This window comes from Sturnus vulgaris, chromosome 7 (genome assembly GCF_052056855.1).
Source record: "Sturnus vulgaris isolate bStuVul1 chromosome 7, bStuVul1.hap1, whole genome shotgun sequence".
In the NCBI taxonomy this organism is placed as follows: domain Eukaryota; kingdom Metazoa; phylum Chordata; class Aves; order Passeriformes; family Sturnidae; genus Sturnus; species Sturnus vulgaris.
The window spans coordinates 23,198,170-23,214,093 of NC_142249.1; the positions used below are offsets into that span (position 1 = coordinate 23,198,170).

The 15,924-nt window shown below is 34.4% G+C and overlaps 1 protein-coding gene across 5 annotated transcripts in view; it reads right to left on the reverse strand.

Annotated features, from left to right (window-relative positions):
- LOC106855874 (sodium channel protein type 2 subunit alpha) overlaps positions 1-15,924 on the reverse strand; it is a 75,429-nt gene that overhangs the window by 3,453 nt on the left and 56,052 nt on the right. For all 5 annotated transcript variants that reach the window (XM_088168121.1, XM_088168118.1, XM_088168120.1 and 2 more), the window contains exons 18-26: positions 13,977-14,097; positions 13,443-13,597; positions 11,206-11,379; positions 9,013-9,135; positions 3,967-4,248; positions 3,400-3,453; positions 2,203-2,340; positions 1,482-1,586; positions 1,048-1,318 (exon numbers count right to left, since the gene is read on the reverse strand). In XM_088168121.1, coding sequence (XP_088024247.1) covers positions 1,048-1,318; positions 1,482-1,586; positions 2,203-2,340; positions 3,400-3,453; positions 3,967-4,248; positions 9,013-9,135; positions 11,206-11,379; positions 13,443-13,597; positions 13,977-14,097 — 1,423 coding nt within the window. The remainder of the gene's footprint in view (positions 1-1,047; positions 1,319-1,481; positions 1,587-2,202; positions 2,341-3,399; positions 3,454-3,966; positions 4,249-9,012; positions 9,136-11,205; positions 11,380-13,442; positions 13,598-13,976; positions 14,098-15,924) is intronic.

A 15,924-nucleotide genomic window follows, 5' to 3' on the forward strand; every position in this document is an offset into this window, starting at 1 on the left:
ATAGGATACTTAAACAGATATTTAGGAACTAGCCATTCAGTTTTCTTTACAAAACCTTTGTGTTTTGGTGTACTTCTTTAGGACAGACTGATAATCAGTGTTATCACTAGTTATCATATATATTAGCAAATATCAGGTATATTAGCAAAGGCTGAGGTGAGATGAATACCCTTTTGTCTAATTGTAACAAAAATAATCTCAGTTAATCTGAAGAAAGATCATGTGCACAGTAGTATTAAAATTCCACGTAATCAAGTTAGGTTATTCAAAAAAATATGTTTCTTTGAAGAGAACTGCGAGTTCTTAATCATACATAAAATAACATGAACACAGGTTTATTACTAATGACACAGAAATTCCGAACATAAAAAAACCGGATAAAAAAGTTTGTTATAATTCACAGAGGAATAAACTATTGAACATTGTATTATGTGCCTCAAAGCAGAAAAATAACTTTTTTGATACAAAAATAGCAAAAGTGATTTGCATATTAAGGAGTACTTAAAAGTTAAAAAACCACAAAATGACACAATTTTTACTCAAGTTCTTTCAAGTCTGCTGCTCTAGATAAAGCAAAGATTAATGCAGTCATTATTTGTTACCACATCTGCTTCAGCTCTGCTGCTCCAGTGCTCACTCTAGCTCAGGCACAAAGCCTCTCAGGACCAAACAAAAGTGAAGTAAGAAAAGGGTTGTACCCGCCTGTCTGGGATTCATGTATCCTACCCTTATGACAGTCCCACACAGGTTTTGCTCTTGGATTTTGGATGGCTGGACTCTTTTACCTGTAACTGTCACTCTAAGTTTATATCAAAATTGCCTTTCATGTCTGCATAGGAATCTCTACTCATTTCAGAATAAAGATCTAATTTCAACCAATAAAAGGAGTGTGTGAAACCTCTTGCTTAAAAATTTCTTTCTTTTCAGATATCTTATAGATAAGACTATACAGTGACAAAGTTGAACCAAAATATAATAGATTTTATGTGCCAAAAATATTTCCATTTTCACAGAATAAGAAATTTCATAAAAATTATTTGCTCTTACCTACTATGGAGAGAATGACAACCACAAAATCAAAAATATTCCAACCTATAGTGAAGTAGTAATGACGAAGTGAAATCAATTTCAGGACAAATTCTCCAGTGAAAAGGACAATGAACACCAGGTTAATCCAATATAAAATGTTTTCCATGTCCTCACTCTGATCATCTGTTTCTACCATCATTGTGACCATGTTAAGGCAGATAAGTATCATGATACTGATATCAAATGCTTGTTTTGTTACAAAATCAAAGACCATGCCTTGGAATTTGTTCTGTTGTAGCAGAAGAAAGGAAAAAAAAAGGTATTTCAGATTAATAAGGCTTTTCGTATATCATATATTTTTTAGCTTACAATTTACTTCAACTTAAGGCATAATAGAAAACATCCAATTTTTAAATACATATAAAAATAACAGAAGATATTTTTATTCTTACTGCTGGTCGAGGTATAGGCTTTTGTGGTTTCTTTGAACCCAATTTTTTCATTGCATTGTAGTATTTCTTCTGTTCTTCTGTCATAAAAATGTCTTGACCTCCAAAGTAAACCCAAGAGACAAAAACTGGTTACAATCATGTATCTTTATTGATTACTTATAAATAATGATCCCTCTTGTTCACATTCTTGTCTGTGGGAAAATTTAGGAGAGACATAAAAATCCTCTTTAATGGTTTTTATATTAAGTAGTAAGCTACAGAAAATGTTAAGTTTGGCAGCTGGAACACTGATACCTTTTCAGGCAGTGTTAAATAAAATGCAAAGACTAAAGAGGGTATGAATAAAGATGATACATTGTTTATTATCAAAGTTCAGCAGTCTATACTGCTGAGCTGTGTGAAGGTAGTATAGCAAAGAGTTGTCATAGCTACATTTAGCTACTTCAGTGGTTAGCCTTTTTATGAGTCAAGGCTTCAGTCTCAAATCCATATCTTTACAAAGATGACATCGGGTTTTTCATTAGCCATGGAGACTCAAAAAATGGTCACTTGTCCATCAAACCCTCATCAAGCCAAACTATAAGCTTTAATAATTTAATGTATTTACTATGTATTTACTCTTAACTGATTTTTCATTTTAAAAATTTATTAATAAAGTTGTCATCAGTGGACCAAAAATAAAAAATTTATGTTCTTTTCAGAATAACAATGAAGTACTTATCTTCTTTTTCTGCTGGTTGAAATTGTCTATGATGACACCAATAAAAAGGTTCAAGGTAAAAAAGGATCCAAAAATTATAAAGATGACAAAGTAAAGATACATGTACAAGTTATCTTCATACTTTGGCTGATCCAAAACCTGTAAAAAAGGCATAGAAACTCTGCATTAGTTTAATAATGAACACAAAATATCTGCTGGATAGAATTTAGGGCTCTGAGACCTTTGGTTCTTATGGCCAAATCCTGACATAGATTCCAGTGACCTTCAATCTACAAGAGGTTACATTCTTGAAAAAGGACTTTTCTATCAAACCTGATATTTCATTTTATAAAATGTGTGTGGCCTGTACAAATGTAGAATAAATACTGAAAACACAATTGGTTTAAACTAGCAAAGTTCCACCTGTTTGAGTGTACAGACAATCAGAAACTCCAAGTTTTACACCTGCAGAATTTTCTGTAAATCTTGTGGGAGGCCAGTGTCGTGGACTTCTAGAGATTTCACTGCTACAGGCACTTAGGAAACTGCACAGGATTATGGAAGGGAGGTATCCAAGCCATGTTTAGACACAGCATATTTTCTTGGTATAGCTATGCACGTTCACTATACTACAAGAAGCCTCCTGCTGTGAGTGCAGCTTACAAAAAAAAATGCTTTACCAGTATAGTTTATTCAATTGTCTACTTAGAACTAGAGGAAAACTTGCACGAAGGGAACAAGGGGCTGGCCAAAGGGTAAGAAAATGCACAGGTCTAATCAAAAGCAAGCACTGTACCCTAAAGAAAGGAGTTAGGCAGCTTGCAGACCACAATGAAAGTCTTAACTTTCATAACTTAATAAATAAGATCAGTATGACAAAAAAAACCCTCTCTGTATTGGTGTCTGTTTCCAAATATAAAGAATGGCTCAATGCATAATGAGAGGAGGAAAAGGTATTTCAGGGCAATGGTAAATGTTGTAGGATTGAGGAATTTTGATTGAAGTGTACCATGGAGAACATGGAATCCTTTAGGACTGCTCCTCTGCTTTCCTCATTTCTTGTGTTTTTCCCATGGTTTCCATTTTCTTTAACTAGAAAATTATAGTAACTCTTTGTTCTTTCATTTTTACTGTAATTTCTGAAAGATGTTAAAATTACATTCTCAAATCTTAGAGCTCATACAGTCAAAACAAATGGACTCATGGGACTATACTTACATTACGAGAATCCACAGCTGCGTACATGATATCCATCCATCCTTTAAATGTAGCCTATAAAAAGAACACAGGTGTTTAGGTCATACTTTTCCTGGAAAATGGCTTGTCAGAAGCATTTTTGAGGAGTTGAAAATTAAGTGTCTTTAGTACTCATCACAGAAACCAGCATTGCCTCCTACTGCATGTTTTATTCATGTACAAGAATTGCAAGCCAATTCCAATATCTGACTAAAGAGGACATAGCACCCATTGAGGACTTTTGCCTATTGTGAATTATATCTGATGCAAAATTTATTTTTTCTGTGCATGAGCATTAGAGGTTTACTTGATACAGATTCAATGCAGCTAAGGTGTATTGTTTGAATTATTTTTTTCTCATAGTCAGTATATCCTCTAGGCTTTGTGTTATTTCTGTGGAGTCAAGGATTTATCCCACACTTCATAATTCAAACCAAGAATTGAGAGAAAAAATTTATAAATTAAAAAAAAAAGTAAAAAAAAAAATACTGTTCAAGTAAAAAATAGAGAGATAGAAAGAGAAATAGAAATTAAGGGCTGGTGACTTACCACTTGGAGCAGAGAAAGGTAACCAAGGCCTACGTTGTCAAAGTTAACCTTCACGTTCTTCCACCGGGCAGTTTCATTGTTTTGTATGAGCTCCTCACATTGACTAAAGTTGTTAATTTGGCTGATATCAAATCTCTCATCAGTTGTAGTGTTAACACAATAGTAAAACTTTCCAGCAAATAAATTTACTCCCATGATACTAAATATCAGCCAGAATATAAGGCAAACAAGAAGCACATTCATAATAGATGGAATTGCTCCTAACAGGGCATTCACCACAACCTGGAGTACAAATGAAACCAAAGAGAGACACTGTAAGAACAGAGGCACCAGGATCTTACAAATGCTTCATCATCCACTCTCAAATGTAACATGCTATTATAATTCTAATATCTGTATTACACTTCAATTGTTGAGAATAACAAGTCAGAAAAGCAGTATAGAGAAAGGGTAAGAGACAAAATATCAAACTTAATTAGAAGGAAAAAATACAAATAGTAGCAAATAGTGGCTTTAAAGAATGGGTAAAATAAGAACTAGTAAAACAAACGAAAACAAGAAGAGGAAAAAGGAGTATTTATCAGTGCTTTTTAGAATATTTACTTAATGTATGTCTGCAAAACCATAATAATTCTAATCACTGACTGAACCAAACTAAATTTTTAATATTACATGTTTACTGGATAAACAAATCCAAGTACGTTCAAATGTATCACTGAGCAAATTTCTAAATGAAATTAACTTTGAGTCTTTTTAAAAACACAACCCAGTGATGTATGCATGTTCCTTTAGATGTTTATATATAGAATCAGAAAAGTAGAAACGTTCAAATCAGGAAAGCTACTGAGCATCTGAACACACCAGATCTGTAGTTTTCAGGCAACTGGTAGATAAAACTTGAAAAAGAGACTTGATTTAATTACCAACTGAATTTTGGGAAAAATCAGGCTTCAGGAAAGAAAAATGTGAAAATGAGTTCATGTGTGATGATGAGCAATGATTAAAAACATGCCAGAATGACAATAAAACACTAAGGAAAATAAAATTTGGGAGAAAGTAGGTCCGTTATGAATGAGAATTATTAATTTAATGATGGAACTGATGATGCTAAATTACTTAATTCTCTTTTTAAATCTCCCTGTAAATAACTCTAAGAATATAAAATTTCTTAAGTATAGAGCACTGTCGCCAACTTTGCTAAAACTGAATCGGATCCTTAAAACTTAGTGAAGTTTGCTCTTTTTTTATGCAAAAAACTAGCTATTACTTTGATGGGCTTTTTTATAATTCATTTAGTTTATATGATGTAAGTACTAGGGCAGATCCCCTAGCATAATAAACTTATTGTTTCTGATCGAAATACAAATACGTAGTGAAGGTCTATGAAGTATTTTGGCATTAAAGTTGTATCTGCAACTAATACCATCCATAGAATCAATGAATTATAAAATTAGTCATCCAGGTAGATGGACTTTCATTCCTTGCCCTTTTACAGACCAGAAAATAAACGCTTTGAATATTAGTTAGGTGATGAACCACCATCATGTGTACTATAAAGTAGAAATGGGCTGAAGGAAAAGAGAAATTACTGTTTTACTTTCAGGGCCTCATTCCTGGTCAAAAACACTACCTCTTTTGGGTGATACATACTTTGGACAACATTTGAGAGCCTATAGGACTTCAGTGAAATTGTTGTTATATTTAAATTTAGGAACTATATCAAATGAAGTTGCTTTCAAGACAAATACTCCATGACTCTATAAAAGCACAGAATGGTGCATGGAGTCCAAATCTTCCATGTTTTTTTGTTTGTTTGTACCTTTTCTCCCACATATTGTAAATCAAATGTTTTAATAAGTGGTTATTTATAGTGGGGAAATTTAAAACAAATCAGAATAGTTTCTTAATCATATTAAAAATCTCCTTAGCAATACCTGTTATAAATTAATAAGTAAAACTAATATAGAATTTTATAAGTCAGCAGCTGGGTAGAGAGGATTTCCTAACTGATGGATAAATCTCTTCTATGTCAACAGCGCTTATATTTCTGTCTTATGTTGACAAGCTTGGACTCAGCTCTGTGAACCACCTGACTGTAGGAGGCCATAAGACATTGTTTGACCTAAGCCAATGACCAGTCTAATAACAATGGTGAATTAGGTTAAATTGGAAAATCATGAACTCACATTTACAGCAATTTGGCTGGAATAATAAATGGCAAGATAATTTTTTCCCAATTTGGAAATATTTTCCAAATATATTAGTTTTTTTTTTTTTAATTGAAAGTTATCTCAATTCTTGTACTCAAAAAATATAAGCAGATTTCTTAAATGTAATAATATCATCCATCAGGAACGATTCTTGAGTTATAAAGGGATAGTTAATGAAGTGAAAATATTTGTCCTCGAGCTTTCAGTCTCAGTACACCCAATAATTCTTTTCCTGTTTCTGCTGCAGCTGCAGGTCCAGTCATGTTCTTTCTTTAATTACTGGATTTCTACAGCTGACCTACTTTCTCTGGTATTAGTCTGAGTCCTAAAGCTACAGGGAACCAGCTTGTGATACGAATCATTTGAATTCACTCAAAAGATATGGCTGAGCATCACTGGAAACACTGATCCCAACACCTTCCAGCTTCCACTGGTAGTAAGAGTGTGAGAAAAGAGGGCTAGGCCTGACAGTACATGAAAGCAGGAGAAGCATAAGAAAGACATCAAACCCCTTGTTTCTTAGTGGAAAGAAAAAGGTATTAGTGCCTAGCATCTGTAGTGGTGAGTGATACTGCTTGGGACAGAGCATGGACAGATTAATTATATTCCCACAGGCTATTTTAGTGAAAGTGAACTACCCAGTGCAAATTAAAGTATAACTTTCCTAACAATAACAGTGGTGGGAAGATGCAGGGGAAAAAGAATCATGTTTTTCATGGGGCAATTTTTTTCTATTAATTACTAGTTTGAGCAGGCACAAGTCCAAATCCTAGAGAATAATATGGTAAGTTAAACATTTTATATGCATTGAATGGAATTTCCTGTTTGTATATGGGAAGTATAATGCTCAATGAAAGTAAATTTAAGCATCTATGCAACTATATGCATTGTACTGTATTGTTATACTTTCAGTTCATACATGATAAATGCCAGTGGAATGATTATGTTATGAACAGACATCTTGAATTTCCATTTATCAGACCTTAAAATGTTCTCATACTAATCTCTTTGTCATCTTGAGCTACTGTATTTTTAAAGACACTAAACTTGGAATTAATCAAATAAGGCAAAATTCATTCCATCCATTGGAATATTTCAGTGGTTAATTGCCTAACTAATTAAATTATAGGTCAGATTTGTAATCTTAAATAATCTAAATTAATCTACTACTTTTTATTGTATTTTTTGCTAAACTCATAAATCTTTTCCTCATCTGGTTATTGTACAAAGAGAAATAGTTGGCAGATCAGGATCAAATCCATAGGTAAAATTTACACCAACATGGAAGTCATGGGATTGATAATTATTTATAAACCTTCATGACAAGGTTATTGGTTTTTTCCTTGCATCAATAAATTGCCACTTAAGCAATTTTATATAAAATTTGAAATATTTTTATTTTGGGTTTTTTGCTTTGCTAATTGTTGTAATCAAAAAAAACCCCAACAGTAATTGAGGTTTTAGTGAGATAATGCTGATGCTTCATACAGGCCTTACCTCTGATATAAACATCTCAGATTTTCAAATTTGCTTTAGTAAAGGTCCAGAAATTTTTTGTAGGCAAAGAAATGCTATTTCCTGTTTTAATTTATAACATTTCATCAAAGCCCATTTCTTTTTTGGTTGAAGTGTCTTCTCTTTCCACACACACAGAGCATGACATTTTCTTCAGAAGCTCACCAATTTGTAGTTGACTTACAAATGAGGTAATCAGCTTATCACCTGGGGTGCCAAACAATAGTGATCACAGAAGGGAGCTCACACAAGGTTCCCTTTTAATTATAGCAGTAGGGTTCCAGTTGAGGTGCATCTGCTGATGCCCACTATGGCAGTTCATCCAAGAGGGACAGATGGACCCTGAAGGTGTAAGCCAGACATCTTCTTGTGGCTGGAGCTAGAAATATCTACCATATCTGGTTGTTCACTACTACCCCTGAGAAAAATATTTCTAGAGCTTTCGAGTCATAGCAGAGTGCAGTCCATTTCAGTGCACTAAAGAAGTGATCTAAACTAACTTTGACTTTGCACTGAGACAGACATGAACGTGCCCTGTTGGGCAGCTCAGGGTCTCAGCTCTAGTAACTAACAATGATAACAAACAGATGGGGACAGTAACTTCTCAAACATACCAGGAAAAGTCTAATATGTTTTCAGGCTGCCTAGTGCTCTATAGATTATAATCAACATTTTACAATCAATATGGAAAGCAGTAAGCAACCAGAAATCATAAAACCAGCTTGATTTCTCATATGCTAGAAAAATTTTCTTAAATAGAATGCAATGGTTCTAATATGAAATAAAGTATTTTAATAGTGCCAATTTACTTCTTAACATACAAATTAATTACAAAACTTTTAGTTCAAAAAGACGTTCTCAATTTATATATACAGAATACTATGTTAACAGATAGAGACTATGTATGATTCTCCAAACTGGTATAAAGTACACATGTGCATGCATACATGGTGTATGTGCACACACTTTTAAGAGGAAGTATTGGAGGTTTTTTTTAAACTGTTCTGACTATAGCAGATGTGTTTGTATAGGATAAATTCAGTAGTATTGCATGGATCCATGCAGTTGATAAATCCTTGGGCCCTCCATGAAAATATGAAAAATGGTGAAAGGCCAAGGAGCCTCATTAAAGTGTAACAATATGTGCAATTACACATGAATTCATATAAGCAGATGAAGCCTGTTGCTTATATGTTAGTGATAAATGTGAAATATATAGGATGGTAGTGTAACATTTCTGCATGGATTGGTCGTTGATTATTCTGCATGCATTGTTTCTCTGGATGCATGCATTATTTCAGATTCTTTCATGTTGTCTTACCCTCATCCCTTCAAATCGCGACAAGGCTCTTAGAGGTCTCAAAGCTCTTAGTGTCCTAAGGGATTTAATCGCACCAAGTTCTGAGTAGCCCAAGGCATTAGCTGTTAAGCTAACCAAAGAGACCTACACAAAAACAGAAAGGCAATATTGCTCATTCATCTTTATATCCTTCCAATACATATGGTGGGAATGATGTGTGCCCTGAACTTCTCAAGAAGATTCAAGGCTGGACCTCTTTCTCCAGGAAACCATCTATAATGCAGAAAAATCTTTATGTCAGACAAAGTAGAATAAAAGTGTATTCTAGGTACCTGTTGATGAAATCATGTTGTAGAATGGTATAAAAGTGCCTTCTATATTCACATAAACCAGTCAACATTTGGTGGCATTTAAAGAAAAATGAAGTCACATGCAAAAACAAACCACCCAAAAGCTGGGTGAATTGGAATGGTCAGTTTAGGTCACGACTTCTCATGATATCTTCAGAGCTTGACGAGAATGTAAACGCTCTCAGAAACCACATCCAGACCTTGCTTTTGTTCAAATGGAACTTTCTAGTGTCCAGAAAATCTTATTCAACAGCCTTAGCTACCAGTGCTGCTCAGATTTAACCAGACTAATCAAGACTGAGAACCAACTGTTTGTTAGACAATGGTAGAAGCTTCACTGTTAGGCATATCCACACTTCATTACATTCCCTGTGACTCCTTTAACCATTTCATCAATTCTGGCTTGCATAACGCTGGTCTGGTCTGCAGGCAGATGAGTAAATAAACTAGAATAGCTGTAAAATAAATAATACAATTATCTTTCATCAATAATCCTTAGATATGTATTTCTAATAGTCATTGGGAAGGAGTGGCCATAATAAATCAAAAATTAAACAAATCACCTTCTATTTCCATCCATTTAATGCCCTTCCCTTCCATCCTTCCTGTTCTTTCAATTCCTTCATATCTAGATTGTTCTTTTTGCTTTTTTATTTCTACCCCTTGACTATAGATTAAAAAGAATGCTTCAGATAACATTTTTTTAATTTAAAAAATTGCACAAAGGTAAGGTTGACATGGAAAATTAATAAAGCTATTTATAAGGGTCACAGAAGTAACTAAACCACAGATTATTGAATAAGAAATATTTGTTGATAGATACAAACTCTACTGGTCATGACAATTTACACATCGATGATTGAGCCAATACATGTTTTACAAAAGTACTGATTCAATAATAAAATACTATATGACCATATAGTCATGTCTTATCATAGGATTTATAATGCTGGTCTGGATTTACAAGATATAATATTTTCCAAGCTCTGTGTAGTAAAGACCTCATGATCTATCACTGCAGTTTTAGGGAATATTTAGCAATTTCTATAGAATTCTGATGCTTTTTGTAATGCCCAAATAGGAGGTTTAAAATATACTCTTAACTTGCATTCCATGGGAATTACATCTGTGGAACTATTAACACAAACAGAGGTAAATGAGGCTATCGGGATGGAAGGGAAGTGAATATCCACTATATGGCCAAAGATCTGTAGTCTTCCATTTATGCTACCTAGTACTTTTCATACATTGTTGTGCATGTAGACTTGAAATTACAATGCACTTCTCACCAGGCCTCCTTCGGACAATGTGTATCTGCTCCTTGGTAGTGCAGCCTTTGGAAAATCATGTGGAAACCTATTCTAAGGGGGCTTATCTTTGGTTCTCTGAAATGTCTCTGAACTGTCTCACTGAGGTCACCCCCATGATATAGTGAAAAGTGCAAGGGTACTGAATAGTACAATGGAACTGGCAATTCTTAAGCAGTATTTTCCTTTCATATTGCACAGAGTAAGTGACAGGACACTTACAGTAATTGATTAAAATATTAGAAACCGTTTGAGAAATTGTTTCCATAAACAAAAAAAACCTGAAGAGGATGAACAGCATCTTCTCTACACCACCAAAAAAAATATAGTAAAAAGCATCATTTCAAGAAAGAATTACAACTTTATAAAACTAGAGAATTTCAACAAAACATCTCAACAAATAAATATATCCAAATATTTTTTTCCATTCTGAACAGAATTATAAACCATAGCACCACAGCAGTTAAAATAGTTTTTGTTAATAGAAATCTTATCCTGAAAACATAACATTTTGATTTTTAAAGCCTGTCATACAGGACAAGAAAAAGAATACATACATCAACAATCAGGAAGTCCAGCCAGCACCATGCATTAGTGAAATAGGTTTGAAAGCCATAAGCAACCCATTTTAAAAGCATTTCCAGAATGAAGATATAGGTGAAAACTTTGTCAGCATATTCCAGCATGGTCTTGATAGTTTTACGTTGCTCTATGTAAATATCTTCAAATGCCTGCGAAAAAGATTTTTGAAGATATAATTAGAGGTCTTCACAATTTGCAGTGTCATATAGGAATGGCCAGGAAAAAAATTGAATTGAAAAAATATACATGATGATAAGGCATGTATCTTTCCCTCAAGTATAACTTTGGCTTTCACTTAATACTTTTCATAAAGCTGGGTCCAAACAATATTCATCTTTCAGCTGAGTTGAACAGCGATACACAAAACTTACTGAAAGACCATTCTTCAAACTTCATTTTAATTTGTTTCCATGGACAATGTTTGTGTGGCCAGGTTTTGGTAGTGGGGGGAGCTAGAGGGGTGGCTTCTGTGGCAAGCTCCTAGAAGCCTCCCCTATGTCCAGCAGAGCCAAGGCCAGCTGGCTCCAGGGAAGACTCACCACTGGCCAAAGCCAAGCCAATCAGGAATGATAGTAACGCCTCTGTGATAGTATATTTAAGAAGGAAAAAATAAAATTATTGCACAGGTGGAATTGCAGGCAGAGTGGAGTGAGAATATGTGAGAGGAACAGATCTGCAGATACCAAGGTCAGTGGAGAAGGAGGGTCAGGAGATGCTCCAAGCACTGGAGCTGAGACTGCCCTGCAGCCCGTGGTGAAAGCCATGGTGAAGCAGCTGTGCCTCTCAGCCCATGGAGATCCACAGGGATGCAGAGTTCCACCTGCAGCCCCTAGAAGAGCCCCATGCCAGAGCAGGGGTATGCCTGAGAATAGGCTGTTAATTTGTGGGAAACCCATGCTGAAGCAGGCTCCTGGCAGACACCTGCAGACCATGGAGAGAGGAGCCCATGCTGGAGCAGGTAGCCCAGTAGTACTTGTAGGACCAGGAGGACTGGATCAGGCTGTGCCTTAAGGACTGTACCCCATGGGATAGGGACCCACATTGCAACAGTTTTTTTGAGAACTGTTGCCTATGGGATGGACTCACATCGGAGAAGTTCATAGAGAACTGTCTCTGGTGGAAGGGGCCCCATGCTGGAGCAGGGGAAGGACTCCTCTGCCTGAGCAGTGGCAGAAACAATGTGTGATGAACTGACCATAACTCCCATTCCTGGTCTACCTGCACTGCTGGGGGAGGACGTAGAGCTGGGAAGGAGGGAGAGATGGGACAAAGCTGTTTTTAACATTTATTTTACTTTTCATTATCCTGCTTTGATTTTGTTAACAATAAATTCAGTTAATAGCCCTAGGCTGAGTCTGTTTTGCCCAGTACAGTATTTAGTGGCTGATCTCTTCCAGGCTTTATGTCAACCCATGAACCCTTCATTATATTTTCTCTCCCCTGTCCACACAGAGATACAGAGCACCCTTGGTGGGTACCTGGAATTCAGTCAGGGTCAACTCACTACAGATAACAAGGGCCTATTAACATAAAGATTTCTTTTGTGAGAGTTAAAAATTTATATTAAAATTATATGAGGGATTTAAAAATTATTCTGTGATACAGTATTTTTGAGTAATAATGGAAACCAAACTAACCCACCAAGCAATCCCAAATAGAGAGAACTGTCTTGTCAAAAAAAAGGTATACATTGACAGAGAATCATTGTGCATTGATCCAAGTGTAGCAAGAACATTATATTCTGCTCCTGCTATTAGAAACTAGTTACTTCAATACATACTCAGTGCACCTGATTTAACACCAATCTGTAAAATGCCTGATGGAATTGTGTTGGCACCTACCTCAATTTGACAATTCGAGTTGCTGCTGCTAAGTTCATAGCTCAGCTGTGTTTTTATTTAAATGTGTATTAAAAAAAAAGCTATTACCATCAATATTAAGACATGAGAACACCAGTCTGATAAAACTAATTTCTTATTTCCATTAACACTACATTTTGAACTTGTCAAACAATTTGTTTCACAGCCCTCAAGCAAATTCTTACATGTCCTACAATATATGCCAAATACTTGCAGATATATGTTTATATTAGAACATTCATTAATTGGATATCAAATTGTAATTTGTTACCTGTAGCTATGTGATTAACTGTAATTTTACATGCTTGCTGTTTAAAATCACAATAGTCATAATTGTTCCACACTTAATTTACCAGAGCACCGCTGCTGAGAAGAATCATGAAGACTATGAAGGTCTCAAACCAGTTGTGTTCAACAATCTTATAGCAGGTTTTCCTAAGATTCCACCAGATTTTCCCCTTTCCTTCTTCTACACTGACTTGACAGCATTTGAATCTCCGTACACACCCTAAATGTGATAATAAATTTTGAGATGTCAGAATAAAGTAAATATTTATTAGGAATCACAAGGAATGGTAATCATTTTACTTATTTCAGTACTACTGCATTAGATCCTTATAATTCCTCTTTGAGCATTTTTGTTTAGCATTTGAATTTAAAGCTTTTAAAAGTATCTTTTGAAATACCTTCCAAAGAAAGAAAGAAAGAAAGAAAAAGAACACTCAAGAATACATGAAATCTACGGCAGTAACTCTGGAAGAGTTATTAATACAAACAGATATTACAACTATAATCAGTAAACTTATTTTGATTTTGAATTAAAAGAGAATCCCACCCAAGTCAGCACAATTAGTCTATTTGTCTTGCACTTATTTTGCTTTGCCTACCTTCTGTAAAACAAGCTTCTGGCTCCAGAACTTCTTCAGGTTCTGCTTCTGGCTGTTCACCTTCTGGAGGTAGTCCAATATCAACTGTGCTGCCTTCTGATGAACTGGATGCATTCAATTTCTGTGAATGAAACCCCACATAATTATTTTTTTCCGGTTTTATTATTTAAAATAGAAATTAATGTTGGAAATGTATATCAAAATACTTTGATTTTATTCAGTGCTGTGATACTAAATTAACTTCTTATCTACAATCTATAATGCCAAATTCCTCTACTACAGGTGAGGTCACAAGATTAGAAACTACATAATGTGCATTTTCCCTATTGAAAATATTTTGATATTTTCATACAAGGAATCGCTGAAATTACTAGAGTATTATTTTAAGCCACACATAAGAATTTTGAAGTGAAATTTCAGTAAGATGAGAATGGGTGCTTTCCATATATTGTACTGTTTAAGTATTCCAATCATGTGGCTGCATTTTAGGTCACACTTCAGATAGTATTTGTTAATACAAATAAATTTCCAACATCATGACCAAACCAACAGCAAGCTGCAAAGATGTATTTTCATGTCTCAAGTAAATATTACTATAGCAAGTCTGTAAAAACCTAAATATAAAAAGTTTTAATATAATTTTTCTTTATTATTGACATGAAAACACATGTTATGAGTTTTATACAACAGTTTAATTATCTTTATTTCCGAAAGAGCAGCATATTACTTTAGGAGCAGTAGCTGATATTTTGCATACTCACTTGCCAATGCATTTTCTGAATTTATTGTGCATTTTGAAACTACTTATTACTTTGGTACAGTACACATAGATGTCTAATTACTATAAAAGGCCAAAAGAAATTTTGAATTACAGAAGTGAAAATAAATGCTTTTAAAACAATACTTTAATAAAATAATACTGCACCAATAGATTATACCAATATTGTAATCCAAACCTTAAAAATTTTTCTTTCACATCATCATATGATGTTGGCAACAGACAAATATGAGTACTATAATAAGTAAAAGTAGTTTGATTACAGCATTCTATGACTCTTCTAATGTTATCACTATATGGAGTATAACATCAGTAAAATGGCTGCATTGATAAGTAGCTAATCTTATAAAGGGAATGATGTAAGCAGATTTAGAATAGAGTCTATAGGGAATTAATATTAGACAGATATTCTATGGTAAAATTAATGATATCTATTTTTGCTGACACTTAAATCTGAAGTTAGAGGCATTATTCCTTAAAAACATTTCAGAGTAGCTTCAAATTCTATACAGTTTTTTGTAAAGGAAATGTAAACAGTATTAGTCGGTGGATACAGAAAGTAACTTGAGATATTAATAGAATTTTACATAGCAACAAATATTCAGTATGTTCTTCAAACAAAACCAAGATTAATTCCTTTCTCCCCCATTCTGATTCTATTGAATCACACTGACAATATATTGTGTTGTGATTCTGACATAAGCTTAACTTTGATTTTTGTGTACCATGGTTCATTATGGAGCACATTTCAGAGGAAGGCCAAACAAATGGAAACATGTATTGGAGGGTGCCTTATGCACCTAGTTTCAGAGACATCTGCACACCCATTTCATCTATGCTTTTTTGAAAATCCCAGCTTAGACATTCACGTTTCATATTTCAGCATGAGTTTTAACACCTACTGAGGTCAGATCAAATGTACAAAGAGATGGATGCACACTTTTCTGCAGATTATTACTGACAAATTTCACATTGCAATATGTTTGAATTACACATAATGCATGGCAGTTTGGTCATTGTGGAATACTGCCTCTAAAATGGAGAAACTGGAAAGTATGGGATAAATACTGTAGTCCTCATGTAATGACCACAGCATTTAAATATCAGTGGAAATCAATTATCAGTTTGAGGAAAGGCCGGAAATACTATAAATGCAAGGTACATTCCAAA